The 21,202-nt window shown below is 61.3% G+C and overlaps 2 protein-coding genes across 2 annotated transcripts in view; one reads left to right on the top strand and one right to left on the bottom strand.

Annotated features, from left to right (window-relative positions):
* Positions 1 to 3,525, top strand: part of SELENOO (selenoprotein O) — a 12,383-nt gene extending 8,858 nt beyond the window's left edge. Inside the window, exons 6-9 of the mRNA XM_090272225.1 lie at positions 1,502 to 1,652; positions 2,474 to 2,659; positions 2,780 to 2,936; positions 3,039 to 3,525. Coding sequence (XP_090128351.1) covers positions 1,502 to 1,652; positions 2,474 to 2,659; positions 2,780 to 2,936; positions 3,039 to 3,212 — 668 coding nt within the window. The 3' untranslated portion in view covers positions 3,213 to 3,525. The remainder of the gene's footprint in view (positions 1 to 1,501; positions 1,653 to 2,473; positions 2,660 to 2,779; positions 2,937 to 3,038) is intronic.
* On the bottom strand, positions 1,979 to 21,202 carry TUBGCP6 (tubulin gamma complex component 6). Its single transcript, XM_090272227.1, has 26 exons — positions 20,325 to 21,202; positions 19,307 to 19,470; positions 16,453 to 16,663; positions 13,069 to 13,242; positions 12,027 to 12,148; positions 11,321 to 11,384; positions 11,093 to 11,202; positions 10,768 to 10,859; positions 10,540 to 10,679; positions 9,369 to 9,518; positions 8,899 to 8,980; positions 8,723 to 8,811; positions 8,530 to 8,645; positions 7,652 to 7,790; positions 7,281 to 7,352; positions 5,908 to 7,081; positions 5,693 to 5,751; positions 5,403 to 5,544; positions 5,130 to 5,310; positions 4,888 to 5,029; positions 4,609 to 4,803; positions 4,391 to 4,523; positions 4,098 to 4,311; positions 3,808 to 4,007; positions 3,600 to 3,712; positions 1,979 to 2,913 (listed from the first exon to the last, which is right to left on the bottom strand). The coding sequence occupies exons 1-25, from the start codon at positions 21,063 to 21,065 to the stop codon at positions 3,621 to 3,623; spliced, it is 4,998 nt and encodes a 1,665-aa protein (XP_090128353.1). The 5' UTR covers positions 21,066 to 21,202; the 3' UTR covers positions 1,979 to 2,913; positions 3,600 to 3,620.

The following is a 21,202-nucleotide window of genomic DNA, read 5'->3' as shown; positions in this document are numbered from 1 at the left end:
TTATTGATTTGAGATTTTTCTAGTTCACTTCAGGTGCACAACATAACAATCTGACATTTGTGTATCAGATGCCACAGGAATTCGTCAGCATTGTCACCACTGACAAGTTGCTTCTGTGATGAGGGAGACCTGCTCTTTGATGGTGGTGGTTAGGGCCACCAGTCTCCCCATGAGCAGTCCTACTGCGCCCTGTGCACTCTGTCGTTTAATGCATAATTCTCCTTGGGATTTCTTTGTTGGACCCATTGGTTGTATAGATTTTCACATTTGTGCATTTTCCAGTTTTTCTTGTGATTTCTGGTTTCGTTGCACTGTGGCTGGAGAAGAAACCAGTCCTTCTAAATGGATTCAAGCTTGGGACCTGACGTGGCCTCAGGGAGCATGTGCCGAGAAATGGTGCGTGGCTCCCGGGGGACAGTGCTGTATCTAGTTGGTTACTGCTGCTGAGGTTCTGTGTCCTTGATCTTCTGGCCAGACATCCTGCCCATCGCAGTTTCTTTTTCAAATCCTCACCCAAGAATATGTTTATTGATTTTAGAGAGGGAGGGAGAGCCATCAACGTGAGAAACTTTGATTGGTGGGTCCCATACACACCCCGACTGGGGATCGACCCCACAACCCTTCGATGTACAGGACGACGCTCCAGCCGAGGCGCCTGGCCCCGGGCGCGGTGCCCACTGTCAAAGGCGGGCTGAGGCGGCCGCTCCTCCCTTCAGCCAGGGGAGACCCGCCTTGCACATGTGAAGCTCTTGTTTGGGGCGTGTGTGTTCGCACCAAGCGCTCAAGCACGTTATACACATAATGCTCTCCTGTGTCTCTCATGCGGTTCTTACTTAAAAGCCTCTGACACGGGAGCCGCCCAGCTTTCCGGCGACGGGCACGGGACATTTTCTCCATCCTTTCCCTTCCGGCCGTCTTTTGGACGGTATAGTTGGATCTTTTAAAGCCCTTGTCTGCCATCCTCTGCTTTTTGATTGGAGTTAAAATCGATTAAGAGCGATCGCCGAGAGGCACTCCTGCTGTTGCTGCTCTGCCTCATACCACCGTGCCCCTCCGTCACCGCGTTCATTTTCAGTTCATTTCTTCAGTAGCACACCGTATTGGTTCCCTTCTCACTTCCTTTTGTGTGTATTTTCTGGACGTTTTCCTAGGGGTCATGGTGACAGAGCGTTCTAATGAGTCGGGACTCTGGGCATCCGTCCTGCTGAGCCGCTGGTGGACACGCAGCTCCCGAGGGCCAGGCGCTGCCCCCAGTGCCTGCACCACTGTGCCCCCTTCACAGAGGAGCTAGGGCTGGAGGCGTTGCCGGGTCCTAAGTGGTGGCTGAGCTGGGTGGCAGGCGGGTGAGGGCAGAGGAACAGCCGAAGAGACCCTGGGCCTGACAGAGTAGGGCTCCCGCTGTGCTGGACAGACAGGTGTGGTCTGAGCAAACAGTGCCACAGGAGGGACGCGCAGGGCCCGGCCTCTGCCTCCCAGCACCCAGAGCAACAGTGTGTTCCAGGTGCCGACTTCACAAACACCTTCTACCTGCTGAGCTCCTGCCCCGTGGGGCCAGAGCCTGTGGACCTGGCCGAGCACCTGGCTGCACTGACGGAACAGTGCGCCTCCCTGGAGGAGCTGAGGCTTGCCTTCCGACCCCAGATGGACCCCCGGTGGGTACTCAGCTCTTGCTTCTTTGGGATTTGCTTCCAGAAAAGGAGACACATTTAGAATATGGGGGAGGGGGACTGATGCATATTGGGCGCAGCTCTGCTCCCCGGAATACAGGTCAGAGGAAAGGACAGCGATGCTGTACTGCCAGGAGGGCCAGGCGGCACAGGCTGGGGGACAGTGTTCTCTGCCCTAGGGAGGCCTCCCAGACCTGCTCTCAGGTCTGCCCAGGGCCAGGTTCCCCCCAGGCCATGCCCTGCATGGTCTCCCACTAGGGAGAGCACACGTCCCCGGGGTGCAGCCCTCACTCAGGACAAGACACAGGAGGTGTTGTGGGTTTTGATAAACAAGCCAACAAACTGTAATCAGAGGGGATTTAGTGCAACAGTGTGGGCAGTGGGCGCAGGGCTCTGGGGACACGGGGAGGACTGGCTGGCAGGACCTGTCCCCGACAGCAGTGACCTCCCAGACAAGTCGGTGCTGGGTTGGGACAGAGGTGGGTGCCAAGCAGCAGAGAAACGGTGCCCAAGCCCTGGCCTCTCTGGGACCCACGCCCGGGGCCCACCTGAGTTAAGCTGTGGTGTCTGCTCCTGGGTGCGGCTGTGTCCTGGCACGTGGAGGGGCTGCTGACCGCGGGTGGAGAGCTGGCAGGTGCCCCTGCTGGTCAGGCTGTAGGCAGGGGTGTGGCAGGGCAGCTGAGGCCCTTTCCTCCTCCCCTGGGACAGTCATCACTGAGGCGTCCAGCAGTCCCAGGCCACAGTCCACAGCCACTGGTGGGGAGGCAGCCTCGTGGACCCACTCCTACGCCCCGCCCCCACCCCAGGCAGCTCTCCATGATGCTGATGCTGGCGCAGTCGAACCCACAGCTCTTCGCGCTCATCGGCACCCAGGCCAACGTCACGAAGGAACTGGAGCGTGTGGAGCAGCAGTCGCGGCTGCAGCAGCTGAGCCCGGCTGAGCTGCTGAGCAGGAGCAGGAGCCACTGGGCCGACTGGCTCCAGGAGTACAGGTGAGGCCGCCGCCATCCGCGGTCGGTGGGGTGCTGGCTGCCCGTGGCACCTCTCCCAGGGACCAAATGGGGGGGTGGGCACTGCTGCGGCTGCCAAGCTGAGCTTGAACGTGATTCCAGAGCCAGGTTGGAGAAGGACAGGGACGGTGCCAGCGACAGCGATGCCTGGCAGGCTGAGCGTGTGCGTGTCATGCATGCCAACAACCCCAAATACGTCCTGCGGAACTACATCGCGCAGAATGCCATCGATGCTGCTGAGAATGGAGACTTTTCAGAGGCAAGGACATCACTGTCCCTCCTCTGTCCCTGGGTCCCACAGCAGGGGATGGGCCAGGGAGGGAGGGATGCCCCCAACAACCGCCCCCTTGCTCCTCGCCAGGTGCGGCGGGTGCTGAAGCTACTGGAGACCCCGTACCAAAGGGCAGGGGAGGCTGCCGAGGTCCCAGAGGCCGCAGAGCCCGAGCAGGCCAGCAGGGCAGCAGAGAGGCAACGCTCCTACAGCAGCAAGCCCCCGCTCTGGGCCGCGGAACTGTGTGTGACATGATCCTCGTAACCGCCTCAGAGGCCTCCGTGCTGGGAGGCCCCGAGGCCCCAAGTCATGCTGAGTCCACGAGGCGGTGCCCAGCCAGTGGGGCAGCCCCACACCCACCTCTCCATGACGGCAGAAACGCCCAGTCAGGACCTGACCCGTTTCTGTCCGACACTGACTCAGCAGCCCACATAGGGCCCACAACCAACACACGCCCCAGGAAAAGCTGAGTTGTATCCAAGGACATCCCAGCAGAGGGGACGGGCCCAGGGGGGCACAGCGTGGCGCCTGTGTGTTAGGGAGCCAGCCCCTAAATAAAACTGCAGCTTTCAAGGCCCATCTCTGTTGGTCATTCTGTGCCAGCCAGGCAGTGGGACTCGCACAGGGGAGGCACCTTTACATGACATGCACCTGGGCACCGTGCAGCAGGCCTCAGGTGTCCTGGTAGTAATTGTTGAAGTTGATACGCAGGAGGAAGTCCTCCAGGTGGGGCTGGTAGCCTCGGTTCACCAGCTTGGTCACCACTGTGGGAGGGGCAGTGGGTGAGCAGCTGGGCCAGGCCCTCTGTGGGCCCTGCCCTTTGGCCCCAAAGCCCGTTCCACCATGGGGGACGGCTCACCTTTGAAGAGGAAGTGGGAGTAGTACTTGAAGGTGTTGTAGGACTGCTGCATGAGGGCAAAGTTGGGGTGCTCAGCGCCTCGGGGACCACTGGCCGGGCGCCAGGGCTGGGAGATGAGCTGGCTGCGGAACTTGAGGACCAGACTGAAGACGCTGTGGATGATGTTCATGACAGGCGCTGCCTTCTCCGTCAGCAGGCCCCTGGGGAGCAAGGGCCGAAGCCACAGGTGGGTGACCTGGCCTCGGGGCAACACTGCTGCCCAAGCCTCCCCCGCACGTGCACGGGCTCACCTGAACACGGCCTTGTGCAGGTACTCGGCGTGGGCGCGCTGGATCTCCTCGAGGTCGCCCACCGCGGCCAGCCGGGCCCGGAACTCACACCAGGTGACATGCAGGATCTGGTTGGCAATGTAGCCCTGGATGACCTTCACGAAGTGCTGCATCTCGTGCTTGAACAGCTGCAGCTGGCGGAACTGCACGGAGCCGGCCGCGGGGCTCACCAGGGCTGCGCGGAGGGCAGGGGTGAGCGGCTGCCGCCTGGCCGCCACCAAAAGCCGAGGGGCGCAGGCTCGGGCGGGCCTCACCTGTGCGCTTGAGGTGGAAGCACACGTCCTTGAGCGTCCACATCATGAGCTTCAGCTGCAGCAGGAAGGAGAAGATGCCGCTGTACCTGCTCAGGCAGCTCTCGGTGATGATGATGTTCAGGGGCCAGTCAACCTGCGGGGGCGCAGCTCAGCGGACCTGCAGGGCAGTGCGGTCCGCCCGCCCGCCCCGCCCCGCCCGCCCCTCCGACTCCGCTGACCTTGTACCTGAGCTCCAGACAGCTCAGCACATCCGGGGCGTTGGGGACAAAGGCCTCGGGCAAGAACTTGAGGGCGAAGGAGAGGTTGGCCGCGAGCGCGGAGTCGCCGTGCAGGCTGTACTGCAGCGCCTTGCGCAGCACCGCGTTCAGCACCAGCGGGTTGAGCAGCTCCCCCGGCGTCTGCCCCGCGCCCAGCTGCGGAGAGCGCGCAGCTGCAGGGTTCCGCGGCGGCCCCGCCCCCAGCGCGTGGCCCCGCCCCGGCCCCGCCCCCGCGCTCACCTTCTCAAAGAGCAGGTCGCTCAGGGACTGCGCGAACTCCCCGTCCTCCATCAGCAGGAAGTGCCGCAGTGCCTCGAAGTGCGCCTCCAGCCGCAGCTCCACGAAGAAATAGTCCACCGCGGCCTTGTTCACCAGGGAGACGCTGGCGGGGAGGCGGGGGCGCGGGGTCAACACTGGCGCGGGACCGAGGGGGCGGGGCCTGCGCAGTCTCAGAGGGCGGGGCGGCAGGGGCGGGCACTCACTGGGCCGCCAGCGGCGCGGTGACCGAGTGCTTCATGAGCACGGGCAGCGGCAGCAGCTCGCTCAGCTGCACTGCGGTTTCATCCATGGTCGCATCCGTGTCCGACGGGCCTCGGGCGTCCTCAGGGCGGGCAAAGGCCCGGGGAAGCCCGTGGTGTAAGAGACGCGCGATAGGAGGCTCCGCTACGGGGACAACACAGCTTGCTGTCCACCCCTGGGGCTGGCCGCTGGGCACTCTCCCGCCCACTCTGCGCCCACTCCGCGCACCCACTCACACATGGCCTCGTAGCTGTCCGGGTACTGCTCCAGGCGGTACTGCTCAACCAGGCCGGCCAGGTAGGCCTTCTCCCTGCCCAGGCGCCTGGCCACTGACCCCTCCTCGCCCAGGTCCGGGCTGCTTGGGGCGGTTGCACCTTCCTACGACAACCCAGCCTTAAGACACCTGCCCCTTCCCCTGGTCCAAAAGCGGAAGGGGCAGGTGGCTCCCTGCCCATACAAGGCCAGGGAGGGCATAGCCAGCACAGCATGCTCCCCAACCCTGACCCCCAACCTCATCAGCTCTGACCTGTGAGCTTGAAGGCCAATTCAGAGAGCAGTCCTCTGTGTCCCCTCTCCTCCCCAGACCTGAGGGGCACAAATGGGTCAGGAAGGAGTGTCAGGGCCAAGTGCCTGCTGTGGGCAGCACCTCCCCATCCCCAGGACAGCAGACTTCTTGCCCTTCCTCCCTCCCCCTCTTGGACCCACAGACACCACCAGTGACAGCCCTGAGGTCCCACTGACCTGGCTCACCAGGGATGCTGTCTTCCAGAGTGCCAGGTGCAGCTGAAGCAGAGGGTGAGGCCTGGAGGGCACTTTCTTCCCCGGGGCCAGAGCCAGCCACCTGAGTGCAGGAGCTCTCTGAGGCCAGTTCTGTTGGCAACTGTGACTCACCTTCCCAGGCAGGGCTCTGGGCTCCCAGGCTGGGGCCCGACTGGGACACGTGGTCAGGGGGGCTCTGAAGAGGCCTGGGTATGTCAGGCTGGGCTTCCCCTGGGGGCATCCCCAGCACCACCTGGGACTGAGACACATGTCCGTGGACGTTCCACCGTGGCCGGGAGGGCGCCACGTCCCACACGTTCTCCCCGACCCTGATGCTGGCATCAGACACATGTCCGTGGACATTCCACCGTGGCCGGGAGGGCGCCACATCCCACACGTTCTCCCCGACCCTGATGCTGGCGTCAGACACATGTCCGTGGACGTTCCACCGTGGCCGGGAGGGCGCCACGTCCCACACGTTCTCCCCGACCCTGATGCTGGCGTCAGACACATGTCCGTGGACGTTCCACCGTGGCCGGGAGGGGGCTGTCTCAGAGGCATAACCCGCTGTGAGAATACCACCCTCTGACACAATTCCAAGGGGCTGCCCCATGGCCTGGCTGCTCCCCTCCTCGCAGGGGTTGTTCCTGGGCAAGTGTGGACAAGGCAGAGCCGCCTGCCCATCCGTGACACAGGTGTCCAGCTGCATGTCAGTGCTCCCCCACAGCTGAGGCCCCTCACAGCCCAAGCTGCCCCCTCCAGTCTGGAGGGACCCCGGGCAGGCTGAAGTGACCACAGCCGGCCTCAGGACAGTTCTGAAATCATACTCCTGTGGCCCAGAGCACCCTGAGTCTGCTGGGGCAGATGAGGCCGAGGGAGGCAGGTCTGAGCCGATGGTCTGCAGTGCCTCCTCCAGCACGGGGGCCACAGCAGTGTCCACAGGCTGCCCGGCACTCTGGGCCGTGGGCAGGAAGTCCTGGTTGCGGAGGCCCGCTCCCAGCTCTGGGCCACAGGCGCCTGCTGCTGGAGGCTCCAGGGGCTGTGGCGTCAGCTTGCCTGGCTCGCCTGGGCCGTGCCAGGCAGCCCCACGCTGCTCTGCACACCCAGAATCACAGCTGCCGCCTTCACTGGGGTGCTCAGGGCCTGACGACAAGGCCTGAAACACAAGTGCACATTAGTCCCTCTGGTTACCTGGCTGTGTCCCCAAGTTCAGTTCTGTCACCAACACCAAAACACATCAGAGTTGGGGTTGCGGGGACACAGGCTAGGCACCCGCTGTGCTCCCTGGGCAGCACTGGCCTGAGCACCCAATCCAGCCCATGCTACACGCCCTGGATCCCGCCACGGGCCCTCACCTGGGAGGGTGCGCTCGGGAGGACTGTGGGCAGCTCCGGGGGCTCTCCCTCGGACACACCTTTCAGCAGGGCCTGAAATTCAGTGAGCAGCATGTGAGGTGGCACGTGGGGAGCAGACCTGACGCCCAGCCCCGAACCACCAGGCCCAGGGCCTCCGCCCACCAGCCCCAACTACAGCGGTGGGGAGACAAGGGGAGGTCTGTGCAGCATCCTGCTCTTGGCCTCCACTTCTCAGCCTCCTCCCAGTCACGTCTCCAAGCAACTGATGAGAGTTACCAATCCTCGCCTAGGAGGGTGCACAGGTCTGCGTGAAGTTCCGGGGAATTCTGAGCCCCCAGAACCCAGGGGAGATACCGCCCCTTCACACACACCTGAATGCGCTGCTGATCTTCTAAGAGAAAGCGAGCCCGGGCGCTTGCCAGTCTGTGCCTCTGGATTTTCCAGAGCGCCTTCTGCTCCCGACGAGCTGCCTCTGCAGACAACTTGCTATAATGGTCAACCAGCGCCTGCCTGAAGCCACATCCAGAGGTGACTGGTCACCACACACTGTCCAGCTGGCTCCCCATGGGCATGGTTCTCCATGACAGAGGCCCCAGTGGGTCTCTGCACAGCCTGGCATCTGCCCCAGGCCACCAGCTGGTCCCTCGGCCAATGCCTTCCCCCGCCCCAGCTCCTGCAGGGCCCCAGCAGGCTGGTGGTCCTGCCCACCAGGAGCAGCACCCAGCCAGGGCTTGCTGAGTGAAGACCAGAACGAGCCCCTGCACAGCCCGAGGCAAAGAGCCCTTTGCAGGCAAGGCCCCCTCCCTCAGCTGCACAGAAGGAGAATAACATCCACACCCCTCCCACACACGACATGTATGCATATACACATTTGCAGACAGATGTATGTACATACACACACACGCATGTGCAAAGACACAGAGATGTGTGTGCACATCACTCTGGCTCCAGGTCACGGCTCTACAAACTATATCTAAGGTCAGGACAACCAAAGCCACGAGCAGGAAGAGACAGCCCCTCCCACAAAGGCAGACGTTCTCAGGGCAGCAAAGGACACCTGAACGCGCAAAGGTCCACATCCAGAACCACTGAGGCCAAATGGAGGCTTGGAGTCGAAATAACTACTTGAAAATTGTCCAAACAAGAGGTAAAATGACCGTCACTAAGATCAAACCAGTTAGGGGCCCTGCCATGCCCTCGCCCAAGGAGGCTCGGCTCGGAGTGATGGCTCCGCCCCCGGCTGCCCTACCTCGTCCTCCTCTCCAGCTGCTCCTCCAGAGCCTCCAGTCTCTTCTCCCGGTCCCGGAGCTCGCGGGCATAGCTGAAGTCATCGTCCAGCTCCTCCTGCCTGGCCGCCCGGCGGCGCTACACAACACGCCCACAGGCTGGTTAACCCGACCCCAGGAGCCTGCCCCCTCCCCCGGTGCCTGCAGCCCACTCACCTCCTGGTCCTTCAGGAACTGCTCCTTCAGCCTCTGAAACTGCTCTCGCTTCCGGGCGTCCAAGGCCATCCGTTCAGACATCTGCCGACCTGCAAAGGCGGGAAAGCACTGGTGTGAGGAGCCCCCCCAGCAGGCGGACCCCCGAGCCAGAGAGGGAGGACCCGAGACACACGCACCGCTCAGCGCACTTAGGACCCTGGATGCAGCTTCTCGGGCATGGATGATTAACTCCTGCTTAGCAATTTCCATGCGTAATTCCTGGAAAAGATCGTGAACACAGTCTGACCCTCTGTCCCCTCCCCTGGGCTGGGTGGCCTGCGAGGGGGCTGCTCCGACCCCAGGCGACTCCTCTGAGGACAGCGCCCAGGCTGTGAGGGCGATGCGCCCACCCTAAGCAGCAAGGCCGGCCCCCATGGCAGCTGTACTGTCTTGCACAGCGATCTGGGTCTGAGACTCCAGGGGCTCTCCCCGGAGGAAACTGAGCAGCTCAGGGAGTGACCTCCCTGCGGGCTCTGGGAGAAGAGGACAGAGCCCCTGCCCTGGGTGCCCCCCACCCACAGGACAGACAACGCAGGACAGTGCCAGCCGGCGTCCCTTGGAGGGGAGGGGGGTGTGGCGGATGCCGCCGGGGCTGCGGTCCTCGAACCTTCTCCTCCTTGCTGACGGAGCTGTGGCGCGCCACCCTCTCCATCCGCCCCACGTAGACGGCACAGTCCTTCTCAACCTCCTTCAACTCCTCGAGGGAGAAAATCACCGAGATCCGGGGAACAGGGACGTCGGACCAGCAGAGATAATGCTGCCAAGGAAGGCGAACCCACCGTGAACCCGGTGACATGTGGCTCCATACTCAGCTCTGCCTCCCTGCTTCTGGTCACCCACACGGACAGTTCATTCCCCAAACAATGCACATGACACCCTCCAAGGCCCTGAGGACAGCAGGCCAGGCCCCTGCAGCAGATGTGCCTCTGGCCCCTCAGGCAGCCTTCAGGAGGAGCTCTGAGGAGCAGGGGGTCCGGAGCCCCCTCACCAGGGGCCACGCACTGAGCTTAGCCCACACATACAGGCCAGGCTCCACTCCGCGCCACCCCCAGAGCCTCACCCGACCCCAGTCGGTCTCAGGGCAACTCCCGGGGTCTCCCCACTCCAAGCTCACCTGCACCTGTCCTGGCTGCTCTAGTCTGTTCTCAGCCCAACACTGGAGGAACACCCTTAGCCACAGGCTGAACCTGGCCTCTCCTCTGCCCTGACCCTGCCCAGCCCTGCACTGGCCCCCGGCCCGACATTCATCCCATTATTCCTGCTGCCTGGTGCCTCAGGTCCACGTGGCCAGCCCACCTGCCTCCGCTCAGATATCAGACAATCCCTCCTCGTAAAGGCTGCCCCTCCATCCACACCCCGCCGCTGCCACCTGGGCCTTGGCACATGGACGCCGGCACAGTCCTATGTCCGGAGCACAGCCAGCCCCCCGGCCGAGCAGACACAACTCCCTGACCCAGCCTGGTCCCTCTTCCTGCAGCTGCAGCCGCTGGGAGGCCTCCCCCAAGGAGGAGGAAGGACAGGGGCCCGCTGCCCCGCCCTCAGCCTCTGGAATACCTTCCTTCTCCTCCAGTCTGTGAGCAAGTGCCCAGACAGAAGCCCCTAGTGAAACTCTCGGGGACACAGACGGAGAGGTCACCATGTTCCCAGCTCCAGTGCTGACCCAGAGCCAAGCACAAATGGCCAGGTCTCAGGGGCAGGGCGTGAGAGCCCTGGACCTCAGCTCCCTGGGGCCAGAGGGACGAGGGGCAACGTCTGTGGGCTCTTAGGGGGCCCCTCACCCGGGGGCAGCAGAGCTTCAGCAGGTTGATGGTCTTCCCGCAGACGTACACGTCGTGAGCGATGTGCTTCAAGAACGCGGGCACGCAGTCCTCCGCCTCCTTGGAGATGAGCACGTAGCCGTGCGTCCAGTACGACTTGTCTGGATGGGGGACGGCACACAGCTGGCCTGCGTCCGGGGACCGCCCCACCCACCGGACGGCCCCACCCAGCAGCCAGCCGCCACCTACCTCTGCAGCCCAGGAACTCGTGGTTCACCTGGATCATGAACTCGCCGTACACATCTCTGAAGACCCCGCTGTACACCCAGTCATGGATAAACCTGCCAGAGCAGGCAGGCAGCAGTGGGGGGGGCGTGGTGGGCACCGGATGGAGTGGTCTGCCCGACAGGCCAGGTCCTAGCTCCCCGCTATGCCCTGCGCCTCCCCATCTCACATCCCTGTGCCCAGCGGGTGTCTGACGAGGGAAGGCAGCGCCAGTATCTGCTGGGCCTGCGTGGCCCCGCCCCGCCAGCGGCTGGCCCCGCCCCCGCCCCGCGGCTGGCCCCGCCCCTACCGCGTGTAGGGCTCGCAGCTGGTCTTCAGCAGAGACAGCAGCACCGGGTAGTGCTCGTTGCTGCAGTTGCCCAGGGCCTCCTGGTAGAGGTAGGAGAGCAGCTTCACCCCCTGGAGGCAGCAAGGAGGGGGGTTCAACGCAGGAGCACGGCAGGGAAGGGGACCCCGCAGCCCCGCCCACGTGGCCACGCTCAGCCACGCCCCCTTTCCTGGAGCTGGCAGAACTCACAGTGGGGAACGCAGCCCGGGGCTCTTCTCCGCAGGTGCCGACCCCGCAGAGCTCAGCCAGGTACCTGGACACAGAGGTCAGATGACAGCTGGTGAGCAGGGGAGCCCCCGGGCGAGGTGAGAGCAAGGGAGCGGAACGGGACCCAGGCCCTTCATACCCGGCACGGAGCTCCAGCTTTAAACCCAGCTGCACCTCCAGGGCCTCAGCTTCCCGCTGACCCCCCAGGCGCCCCTGCACCTCCAGCTCCTTCCCAGGGTGGGCCAGGGCTCCATCCCTCTGAGCAGTGACCCTCCCCCGCGCCTGGGCTCAACCCCGAGACCCTCCGGTGCCTCCACCACCTCACCCAGGCTGCTGCCTCCTCTGGCCCCTCCCCCGCTCCATCTCCCCCCGCTAGAGTCCACAGAGCAGCAGAGCACCCCCTGCCCCCAGCCCCCACTGAGCCCCACTCCAGCCCTCCACACTCCTGCCCAGGACTGGAAGCCCTTCTCTCCCGCGGAACTCACCTCCCCAGGACCCCCAGCCCCGCACTCTCTCCTCTCCAGACGGCACCTGCCTGGGTTAACTGGTTCCCGAGTGCCAGGGCTGGGTCTGTGGCGACCCTGTGTGTCCTGCAGGCCACCGACAGACACACGCACACACGCCCAGCACCTGGGGACTCAGCTGAGGCCAGGGCTGTCCAGACACCTGCCAGGACGGCTGTTCTTACCTGAGCTGCCGGCCCAGCTTCTTGAAGAGAAAGCCAATGGTGAGGAGGCTCAGGGTGGGCGGGGTGGAGAGGACGCAGGCCCGGTAATACTGCAGGTACCTCCTGAGGCCGCTGGTGAAGGCCTGCTGGGCAAGGGGGCTGCGAGGAGGGTGCCGGCACACAGGCGCGGCTGCCAAGCTCCGCACGCGGAAGGGTGCACTGGCGCTGGGGGGGGCCTGGCTGCCCTCTCCCCACCCTGGGCTCTGCTTCCCAACGCAGGGGCACCTGTGGGTCATGCCCAGGCACCCCAGCCAGCGCTGGGAGCAAGGACCGAACCAGCCACACCAGGGTCCCCGGCTGCTCAGGCCACGGGGGTCTCGGTGACACAGGCGTCCCGACGGCACTACAGCAGCACAGCCCCAGAGCTCACGTTTTCCAGGACGTCTGCAGGAGACCCCCGGAAGCAGCACCCGCCCACCTGCCAGCAAGGGGACAGCTGTCCTGCCCTCATGTCCTGCCTGGGTCCGTTCCCTTCTGCCACCCTTGCCCTGATCTCGAGCCCAGTCCCCACCTGACCCACGCTGTGTCACCCCGACCACCCAGCTACAGTGCCCTGCCCCCTCCACGCTTCTCCCTGAAGGCCTCTGTCAGTGCTCCCAGAATGCCCCGCGCAGCTAGACGCCCATCCCTCCCATGAAGCAGCACCTGCTGTCCCGGGGGACTGTACCCAGCGCAGAGACAGCTGCAAGGCTTTCAAGGAGACATGGTTCGGCCCCAGCTCCTGGACTCAACTCGCCAAACAAAGGAGGTCCACTGTGTTGGTCACCATGCACCTTGCCAGGGTGCCCACCCCACACCACCAGGCCCCCTGAGTGAGGGCCACACCTGCCTCCCACTATCCTGTGGCCCAAATGTGTCTGCCCAGGTCTGCAGTGAAGGGACGATGGTAACACGTCCTGTTGCTGAAGAGCAGCCACTGAACTCCGACAGGGAGCGAGGGCTTCGGTGGCACTGGGGCAGGACAGGAAGGGCTGCGACGGCCTCCCGTGGGACCAGGGCTTACCTGGAACACGAGGCCCTTGCTGCACGAGGCATCCAGCACAGGCTGCAGAGAGAAGTGGCTCAGGCGTGCGTAGTGGGTCCCGCACTCGGCCACCTCCGAGAGGAGGCTGCTGACGCTCTCGGGGGATGTTCCCAGGACGTGAACGCCCCGCTTCACCACAAAGGCCTGAGTCACCTGCAGAGGGCAGAGCAGGGGTCGCTGAGGCCAGACATCCAGGACCGCTGCCAGCCAGGCACCCAACCATGGCTCTGCCCAGACAGCTCCAAGACGGAGAGTCCCGGCCCAACACGAGCAGGAAGTTCCAAAGACAAAGAGCAGATGGCCACAAAGCGGGCCCCGCTGTCCCAGCCCCAGTGAGGGAAACACACAGAACAAGGTGTCGCTTGACACTGGCCGCACTGAAGAACCCATGTTTGAAGTGTCAAGCCGTCTGTGGACAGGGCGCCCTCCACACCACACAGAACCACCTTCCTGGGGGCAGAAGCCTTTGACAGGGGCCCTCGGATCTATCACCCGACTCCCAGGGTCCTGTCAGAGGAACACGGGGCGAGGCACACAAACCCACCACAGCCCACTCCCATGTTCACGGGGGGCGGCAGGCACAGCAGCGTCAGGAGGAAAGTTTACAGCCCCAGCGGGGGTGGCTCAGTGGTCTGAGCGTCAGTCTGCAAACTGAAAGGTCACCAGTCCGATTCCCAGTCAGGGCACAGGCCCGGGTTACAGGTAAAGTCCCTGGTTGGGGGCATGTGAGAGGCAACCGATCTATGTTCCTCTCATGCATTGATGTTTCCCTCCCTCTCTCTAAAATTAAATAAATAAAATCTTTTTTTAAAAAGAGGGAAGTTTACAGCCCAAGTGCCTACATTAAAAGAAAGGTCTCAGACCAGTAACTGCACTGCATACCTTAAGGAACTAAAAAGAGCAGTGAACTAAACCCAAAGCAGAGAAAAGGATATAACAAAAATGAAAGCAAAGATAAATAAAATACACGGGAATAATGAAAAGAATCGTAAAACCAAAAGTTGGCTCTTTGAAAAGATCAACAAGGAAAAAGGACGGCTTGAGAAAGAGAGGAGACGCCACGTGCTGGAATCAGCAGGGGCAGTGGGACGTCCCCACTGAAGTCTCCAGAGTAAGCGGGGTCAGAGAAGACCACTGACAACTGTCTGCCCGCCAGTGAGAGAACCTAGATGAAGTGGAAACACACAAGGCCCGGACACAGGCGGAGTCACAAGCCTGCCTGGAGGAGAAACGCAAACCATGTCTCCTGTGGGACGAGGGCCTGAGGCGGTGTGATCGCGACGGTCCTGCTCCCGCAGTCCAGCTGCAGGACCCGCTGCCGTGGGGACCAGAAGCAACCAGGCAGCCCCACCAACCGAGCTCCCCTCCCAGGAGCCCCAGGGATCTGGGTCACTGACACACGTGATCCCGGTGCTCCCCTCCTGCACCCTAGTTCCCACCATTATGTTTTAAATTCACCAATAACAACTGAACCCTGGGCATCCCCACCCCCGACCCCAATGGAGGCAGAGGCCCAGGCCCCCACTGCCCCGTAAGACCTCACTGTGCACCCTCCGAGACCTGTGAAGGATCAACTCTGTTCTTCCAAGTTCCCTGATGGTTTCTGGCTGAGGTGTGTCCTGAAACCCTAAGAACTACAACGGCCAGTGGGGGGTGTCTGTGGGGGCTCCCACAAGTCACTACAGGCTGAATGGGTGCCTCAGGGACCCCAGGGAACAGCGTCACTATTGACAGGCTGAGATCAGCACACCTCACAACACATTAAAGTGATAAATGTGTTACTGCAATTTAAAGAAAACAAAAGCAACAAAAAGCCTCCCAACAAATAAAACCCCAGAACCAGATGGCTTCACTGCTGACCTCTACCAAACAATTAAAGAATTAACACGGACTGTTCTCAAACTCTTGCAAAAAAAACTAAGAGGGAGGGAGCAGTCCCCAATTCTAAGAGGCCAGTACTATCCCAATCAAAGCCGGATAAATATATGACAAGGAAAAAGCTACAGGCCAGAATCCCTATGAACACAGAAGCAAACACTCAGTCAAGCCCTAACACACTCGCTCCAGCGGCACATTAAAAGGATCATGCCCCACGGGGCGTCGATTTTATTTCAGGAACGTAAGGACGGTTCAGCGTACAAAAACCCATCACTGTCGTGCACGCCGATAGAATGGAGAAGGAAAACGTGGCTCCCTCAGCTGATGCCCCAAACACGCACCTGACAAAACCCAACACGCTTTCCCGACAAAACACCACAAACGAGGCACAGAACAGAGCACCCCTGCCGCGCTGGGACACCCACAGCTCACATCACAGCCGGCGGCGGACCATAAGCTGGTCCCCAGGGCCAGAGACAAGGCCAGGGTGCCTGCTTCCACCACGGCTGCTCACATCGCACTAAAAGTCCCAGCCATAGCAATTAGGCGAGAAAAGTTAAATAAAAGTCATCCAAATTGGAAAAGTAGTAGTAAAAGTATCTATTTGCAGGTGACATGACCAGGCATATAGAAAACCCTACAGAGCACCTCCAAAAAAGGCTGCCAGAACTAATACCAAGTCCCGCAAAGCTGCAGACTACAAAACAAACATACAAAATTCAGTTCTATTTTTATATACCAGCAATAAAATACCTGAAAAAGGAATTAAGAAAGCAACTCCATTTACAACAGCAACATAGGAATAAAGTACTTAGAGATGAGCTTAACCAAGGATGCAAAAGGCTTGTCACAGTAAAACTCTAAAACGTCACTGAAACTAAGAACTAAAAAAAGGGAACAACCCATGTTCGTGGACTAAAATATTTACCGCTGTAAGACTAAAGCTCTGCCCAAAGCGATTTGTAAAGTCAACGCAATCCCCATCAACCTCCCAGAGGTGTTTCTTGTAGGAAGAGAAAAACCTGTAAAGTTTATACGAAAGTTGGTTTTGTCCACACGCTCGTTTCCGAGGCCCAGCAGGAGCCAGGGCTGGGAAAACTGCAGCTTCGGGCCCGGAGACGAGTCCCCGCAGCGGGGAAAGCCAGCGACAGTCCCCTTCCCGTGCGGCCCTTCCTGAGGGCTGGTCTGCGGTCTGCGCGGTCCTCGCACAGGACGCTCGGACGGGAAGGGTAAGGAGGCGGCGAGTCCATTCCTACCGTCTCACCGATGGCAACGAACACCCGACTGGTCCGCTGGTGAAAGGACGTTAGAGCTCGAACAGTTTCAGAACTGAAGTGCGGAGCCCACTGCTTTGGCGGCCGCAGAGCCAGCTCAGTCCACGGCCGCGCACTCACCAGGCTGGCCTCCTCCCACCACGCGCAGGGCCGGGGCAGCGCGGCCACCAGCCCTGCGCCTGTGCACTGACCGTGAGCCAGCGCCCCTTACCTGGCAGAGGGGAAACGTGGCAGACATGACCCCGATGAGGACATTCAGCACATCCTTCACCAGCTCACACTCCTTCACCAGGACGGGCTGCGCGGCCTGCGGGAGGCCCCCGCCCAGCACCTGCAGCTCCCCTTGGCACAGCCTGCAGAACCGGTCGAAGGCATCCCTTCCCGCCTCGGTGAGGTAGGGCTCCTCTCTGTGGCCAGGGGGGCTGTGGGGACAGAGCCACAGGCACCTCAGCCTCGTGAACAAAAAGCAGGAGCCAGCAACTCGACACGACACCACAGCTCAGACACAGAGCGGGTGTGTACCTGACCAGCCGCCAGCCTTGCCGGCAGCTAGCTCTGCGGGCTCGGCGCTGGGCCCCCGCTGGGCAGCCTGCAGAGGCCCCCCGCCAGTGCCGCGAGCACGCGCGGTCCCCAGGGAGCGCCCTCGCTCGCACCGCGTTTTGGAAGCGAGCATGAGGTCCGCCCACCCGTGTGCGCAGCAGCATATTCACAGCAGCCCGAGTCTAGACAGGGGAACAGATTTAAAACACGTGATCCATCCACACGAGGGACTATTATCCGGCCTCCACAAGGAAGGGCATTCTGGCACCTGCTACGCCAGAGACGAGCCGAGGACACCAGGCTCAGTGAAACCAGCCAGTCACAGGAGGACAGACACTGGAGGCCCCACTTACAGGAGGTCCCTGTAACAGGCAGATTCAGGAAGGAGGATGGTGGTGCCAGGGGCTGGAGGACGGCGGGAGGCCAGCGTTTCATGGGGAGTTTCATTGGGGAAGATGGAACGTTCTGGAGATGACGGTGGTGACAGCTGCACAACAACATGACCGTGTGTGGGTTTTCCTTCGTTTCACTCAGCACAGCCTTCACTTCTTCCCCTATGTGTTTGCCATACTCAAGCGTATCTGTCAAGCCTGTGAGCATCTTTATCACCAGTGTTTTGAATTCTGCATCTGTGAGGTTGGGTGTCTCCTCGTCGCTTAGTTCTCCCACTGGAACCTTGATCCATTCCCTCTTTTGGGCCATACTTCTCTGTCTCCCCGTCCTGACAGGCTCCTGTGTTTATTTGCCTCTTGTGTCTTAGGTAGAGCTGTCGCTCCTGTTCAATGTGACTGTATTTAATGCCACTGAGCTGTACATTAAAATGGCTAAACTGTGAAACTTTATGTTATGTGTATTTTACATAAAGGAAAGAAAGCACAAAGCATAAATAGAGCAAAAAGGATCATGAACTTTTTAGCACAAAGCTGGAGCACTAGTCGTGCAGAGCACAGCTCTGGGCACAGGGCAGCCACCAGGGGCTGTTGCTCATCCAACAGTCACGTCATTCAAAATCTGCCAAAACACAGTGTCTTTTAAATATGCCTTTGAAAACCGTCAGCCTCTACTGGAAAATATGAAAACTCTTTTAAAATCCACTGGGAAAACCCTGGCCGGCTGGCTCAGCAGGTTGGGGCGTTGTCCCGTACACCAAAGGGTTGGGGGTTCGATCCCTGGTCCGGGCACGTGCCTGGGTTGCTGGCCCAGTGCCTTGTCAGGTGCGTTCAGGAGGCACCTGGTTGACGTTTCTAACACTGGTGTTTCTCTCTCTCTCTCTTCCTCTCTAAAACCAATAAACATATTTTTCAAAAAGGTTTTTAACCCGCTGGAAAAAGTAACTTCTTAATATAAGAGCCGGGAAACACAGGCCTCTCTGAAACGTCTCATTGTCCACTCCTGACGAGCTCTCTTCTTCTCCTCCCCCCCAAAAAACTCGTTTTAGGTCCTGCAAATCAAAAAAGCATCATTTTCCAAAGACACGCCACCTTCCGCAGGGTGGGAGCAGGCGTCACGCTGCAGGGCACTCTGATGGCGACAGCGGGCAGAGCCCCAGCGCCTCCGTGTCGGGCACAGAACAAGGTGTCACACAACCTGTTCCAGGCCCGACGCTTTTTAACTGAGGACACGCGTGCTGTGCTCCTCCATCACTCGCCACCATCCAAGTGCGGGGGAGCTCCTGCCCGCCTCCTCCAGGGTCGCCCCAGCCCCACCATGGCCTCATGACTTGGGGCAGGAAACCTTCAAGTGCCCACTTGTCCCCACAAAGAACTCGGCCCCCGACAGGAGGAAACAGCTTCCCCGGAAGGTGTGGCAGGTGTGGAGCAACAGCAGAGGGCACCTTGCGACCAACAGGCTCCCAGGGCGAGCGTGGGGGCAGCAGTCACAGTCCAGGGGCTGCGCGCAGACAGGGCTCTGCTTCTGGTGGGGACAAGCTCATGTAACTGCCCGCAGCAGGAACCGAGTGGGCGGCTGCAGTTCAAAGGGAAACAAGTTCTAACAAGTTCTAACAATTCGGCCAGTAAACCTGCGGGACAGGCCTCCGTCCCCACCCTGGGAGGGCTCAGGGCACAGCAGCTGCAGGCAGAGGCCCCTGGGCCCGGAGGAGCAGCAGCAGGAGACACCGCCAGTGGAGAGCACCCCCTCGCCCTTCTCGACTGAACAACAGTGGGCACGAGGCAGAGCACGAGGCAGCACCTGAGCCCGGGTCGTGCCTTCGCAGGCCTCACCACACCACCTGCCAGGCCCACCCTCAGACACCTGGGACCGGGAGCCTCATGGGAAGACTGTTCACCCAGGAGCAAGCGACCCCGCTCTCTGGCGAGTGTGATCTGCAGAGGGGCTGGCACGGTGGGAACACGCGTGAAGCCTGCGTCCTTGCCCCAAGCTTGCGTCTCAACTCCCGGAACAAAGACGATGTGCACTGGCCTGGCTGAAACTTCCAGGTCCCCGGCCCCATCACAGCGGCCTCTGCCGGAGCCGCCCAGGCTCCCTGGGTGAAGGCACGCCACGTGCCAGAGGAGGGCACCTACCAGCCGATCTGTTCCCAGCACCTCCGCCTGCTAGGTTCGTAGGTGAGCACAGCGTCCCATGGGTCAACCTCAGGGGTCGTGCCAGGCTCCGACTGGGAGTCGGGAGTCAAATTGGAGGCTGACTGGAACCCTTCGTCTTCGGACGGATCCACACTCTGGGGCACCTGGAGACCAGGGGGGAGGAGGAAACAGCACGTGTGCCGTTGGTGTGATGGGAAGTGCAGAGCTTCACACGTGCACACGCACAGGAGAGACCTGGCAGGATGTCTCCTGTTTATCCTGAGCACATATGTGCTACACAGTGTTTTTGCATAAATTAAACCACTTAATGAATTAACTTACTAAGGTTATCAAATCCCAATTTCACACAACACATAAGCCCCAAGATAAATTACAATGCAATGTGTCCAATCTGGAAATTCCATTTGGGGGAAACCCAGCATAAAAACCACAATAGGAACACAAAAACCTACATAGACCCAGATGTTCGCTACCGCACTGTTTACGTCTGCACACCAACTACATGTCTCGTAGGAAGGGAATGGCTAAGCAGCAACAGTGCATCCTTTCAGCAGCATCCCCCAAACCACAGAACACAAAGCCCAATGACGGTTCACTTAATTATGCACCCACGTTAAGGTGGAGAAACGTGTATAAGGCTACATGTATATATAGTACACGTGTGGCCACTGAGCACTTGAAATGTGGCCTATGCAACTGTAGAACTAAACTTTTTAATTAACTTTAATTCACTGAAGTCTAAGGAACACCTCAAGAGGGCAGGATAAGTCACTTAACACGCCCTTTCGGGTAAACACAAGCAGCATGTCGCGTGGGGCGCGCAGATTACAGGGCTGTCCGTGGCCAGGAAGGTGGACACCAGCAGCCCAGCCTCACCGCAGCTCAGCCACCACGTGGCCCGGACTGCAGAGTCGTCCTGCCTTCCCGTGAGTGACAAAAAGAACGTCGGGAGGCATTTCCGAGGGCCCCGGCCGGAGGCAGGACAGTGGCACTCTACCTTGATGGTCAGTCCACAAAGGTCTGCGCTGTCCGGCACCGGGGGCAAGTCCAGCCGGACATCCATGTCGTACGTGCGGCTGTGCACGAGGGCTCCGAAGAGCGACACCCGGGTGTCTCTCTCAAACCTGTCGCCGCAAGGGCCACCGTAGGAGAAGAGCCGGGCAGTGGGCAGGCCGCTGCCGGGCGCCGCCTGCATCACCCGAAGCGCGTTCTGGACCATGTCCTGACACAGATACTCCTCTCTGGAGATCACGGCCCGGACGTCCATCTCAGACACACTCAGGTCGTAGCTGTCGTAGCCGCTGTAGGGCACGTTCCTGCCCACGTGCTTGTTGTTCAGAAAGTAGTCGCGCTTCCGCGGCAGGACCCGCGGGGGCCCGCTGCCCGCCAGCCGCGCCAGCAGGTCCAAGGCCGACCCCGCCTCCGCCAGCGGGCAGCCGGCGGCGGCCTCGAGCTTCGCCACCAGCTCCTCCAGTCGGTCAGCCTCGGGGCCCAGGCCGCCCACGCGCAGGTCAAAGGACAGCATGAGGATCTTGTTTTTCACCGGGAGTCGTGCGAGGTCAGGCTGCAGTCTGGGCGCCTCGTCCTGGAAAAGGCTCGTGAAAAGAGCGTTGTAGGCCACGCGCTTGAGGCTCCGCTTCGCCCTCCCGCGGCTCGGGCCGCGCGGGCCCAGGTGAGCCTTCGCGGCCGGCAGGAGGGCCTCGCACAGGTCGTCCAGCAGCTGGGTGACGCTGGCCATGCCCCCGCCTCCCGGTGCGCCCGGGCCTGACGGCCGGGCTGACGGGCAGGCGGCCTCCTCGGCTGCGGCCGGAGGCTCAGACCTGGAACCGCCGCGCGCCCGCGGGGGTCCGGCCCCGGCCGGCTGGCCCGCAACCT

The sequence above is a fragment of the Furipterus horrens genome, unplaced genomic scaffold (assembly GCF_987537825.1).
Source record: "Furipterus horrens unplaced genomic scaffold, mFurHor1.1.pri manual_scaffold_4, whole genome shotgun sequence".
Taxonomy (NCBI): domain Eukaryota; kingdom Metazoa; phylum Chordata; class Mammalia; order Chiroptera; family Furipteridae; genus Furipterus; species Furipterus horrens.
Note: the sequence above shows the minus strand (reverse complement) of the source record. Positions and strands in the feature narration are given on the sequence as shown.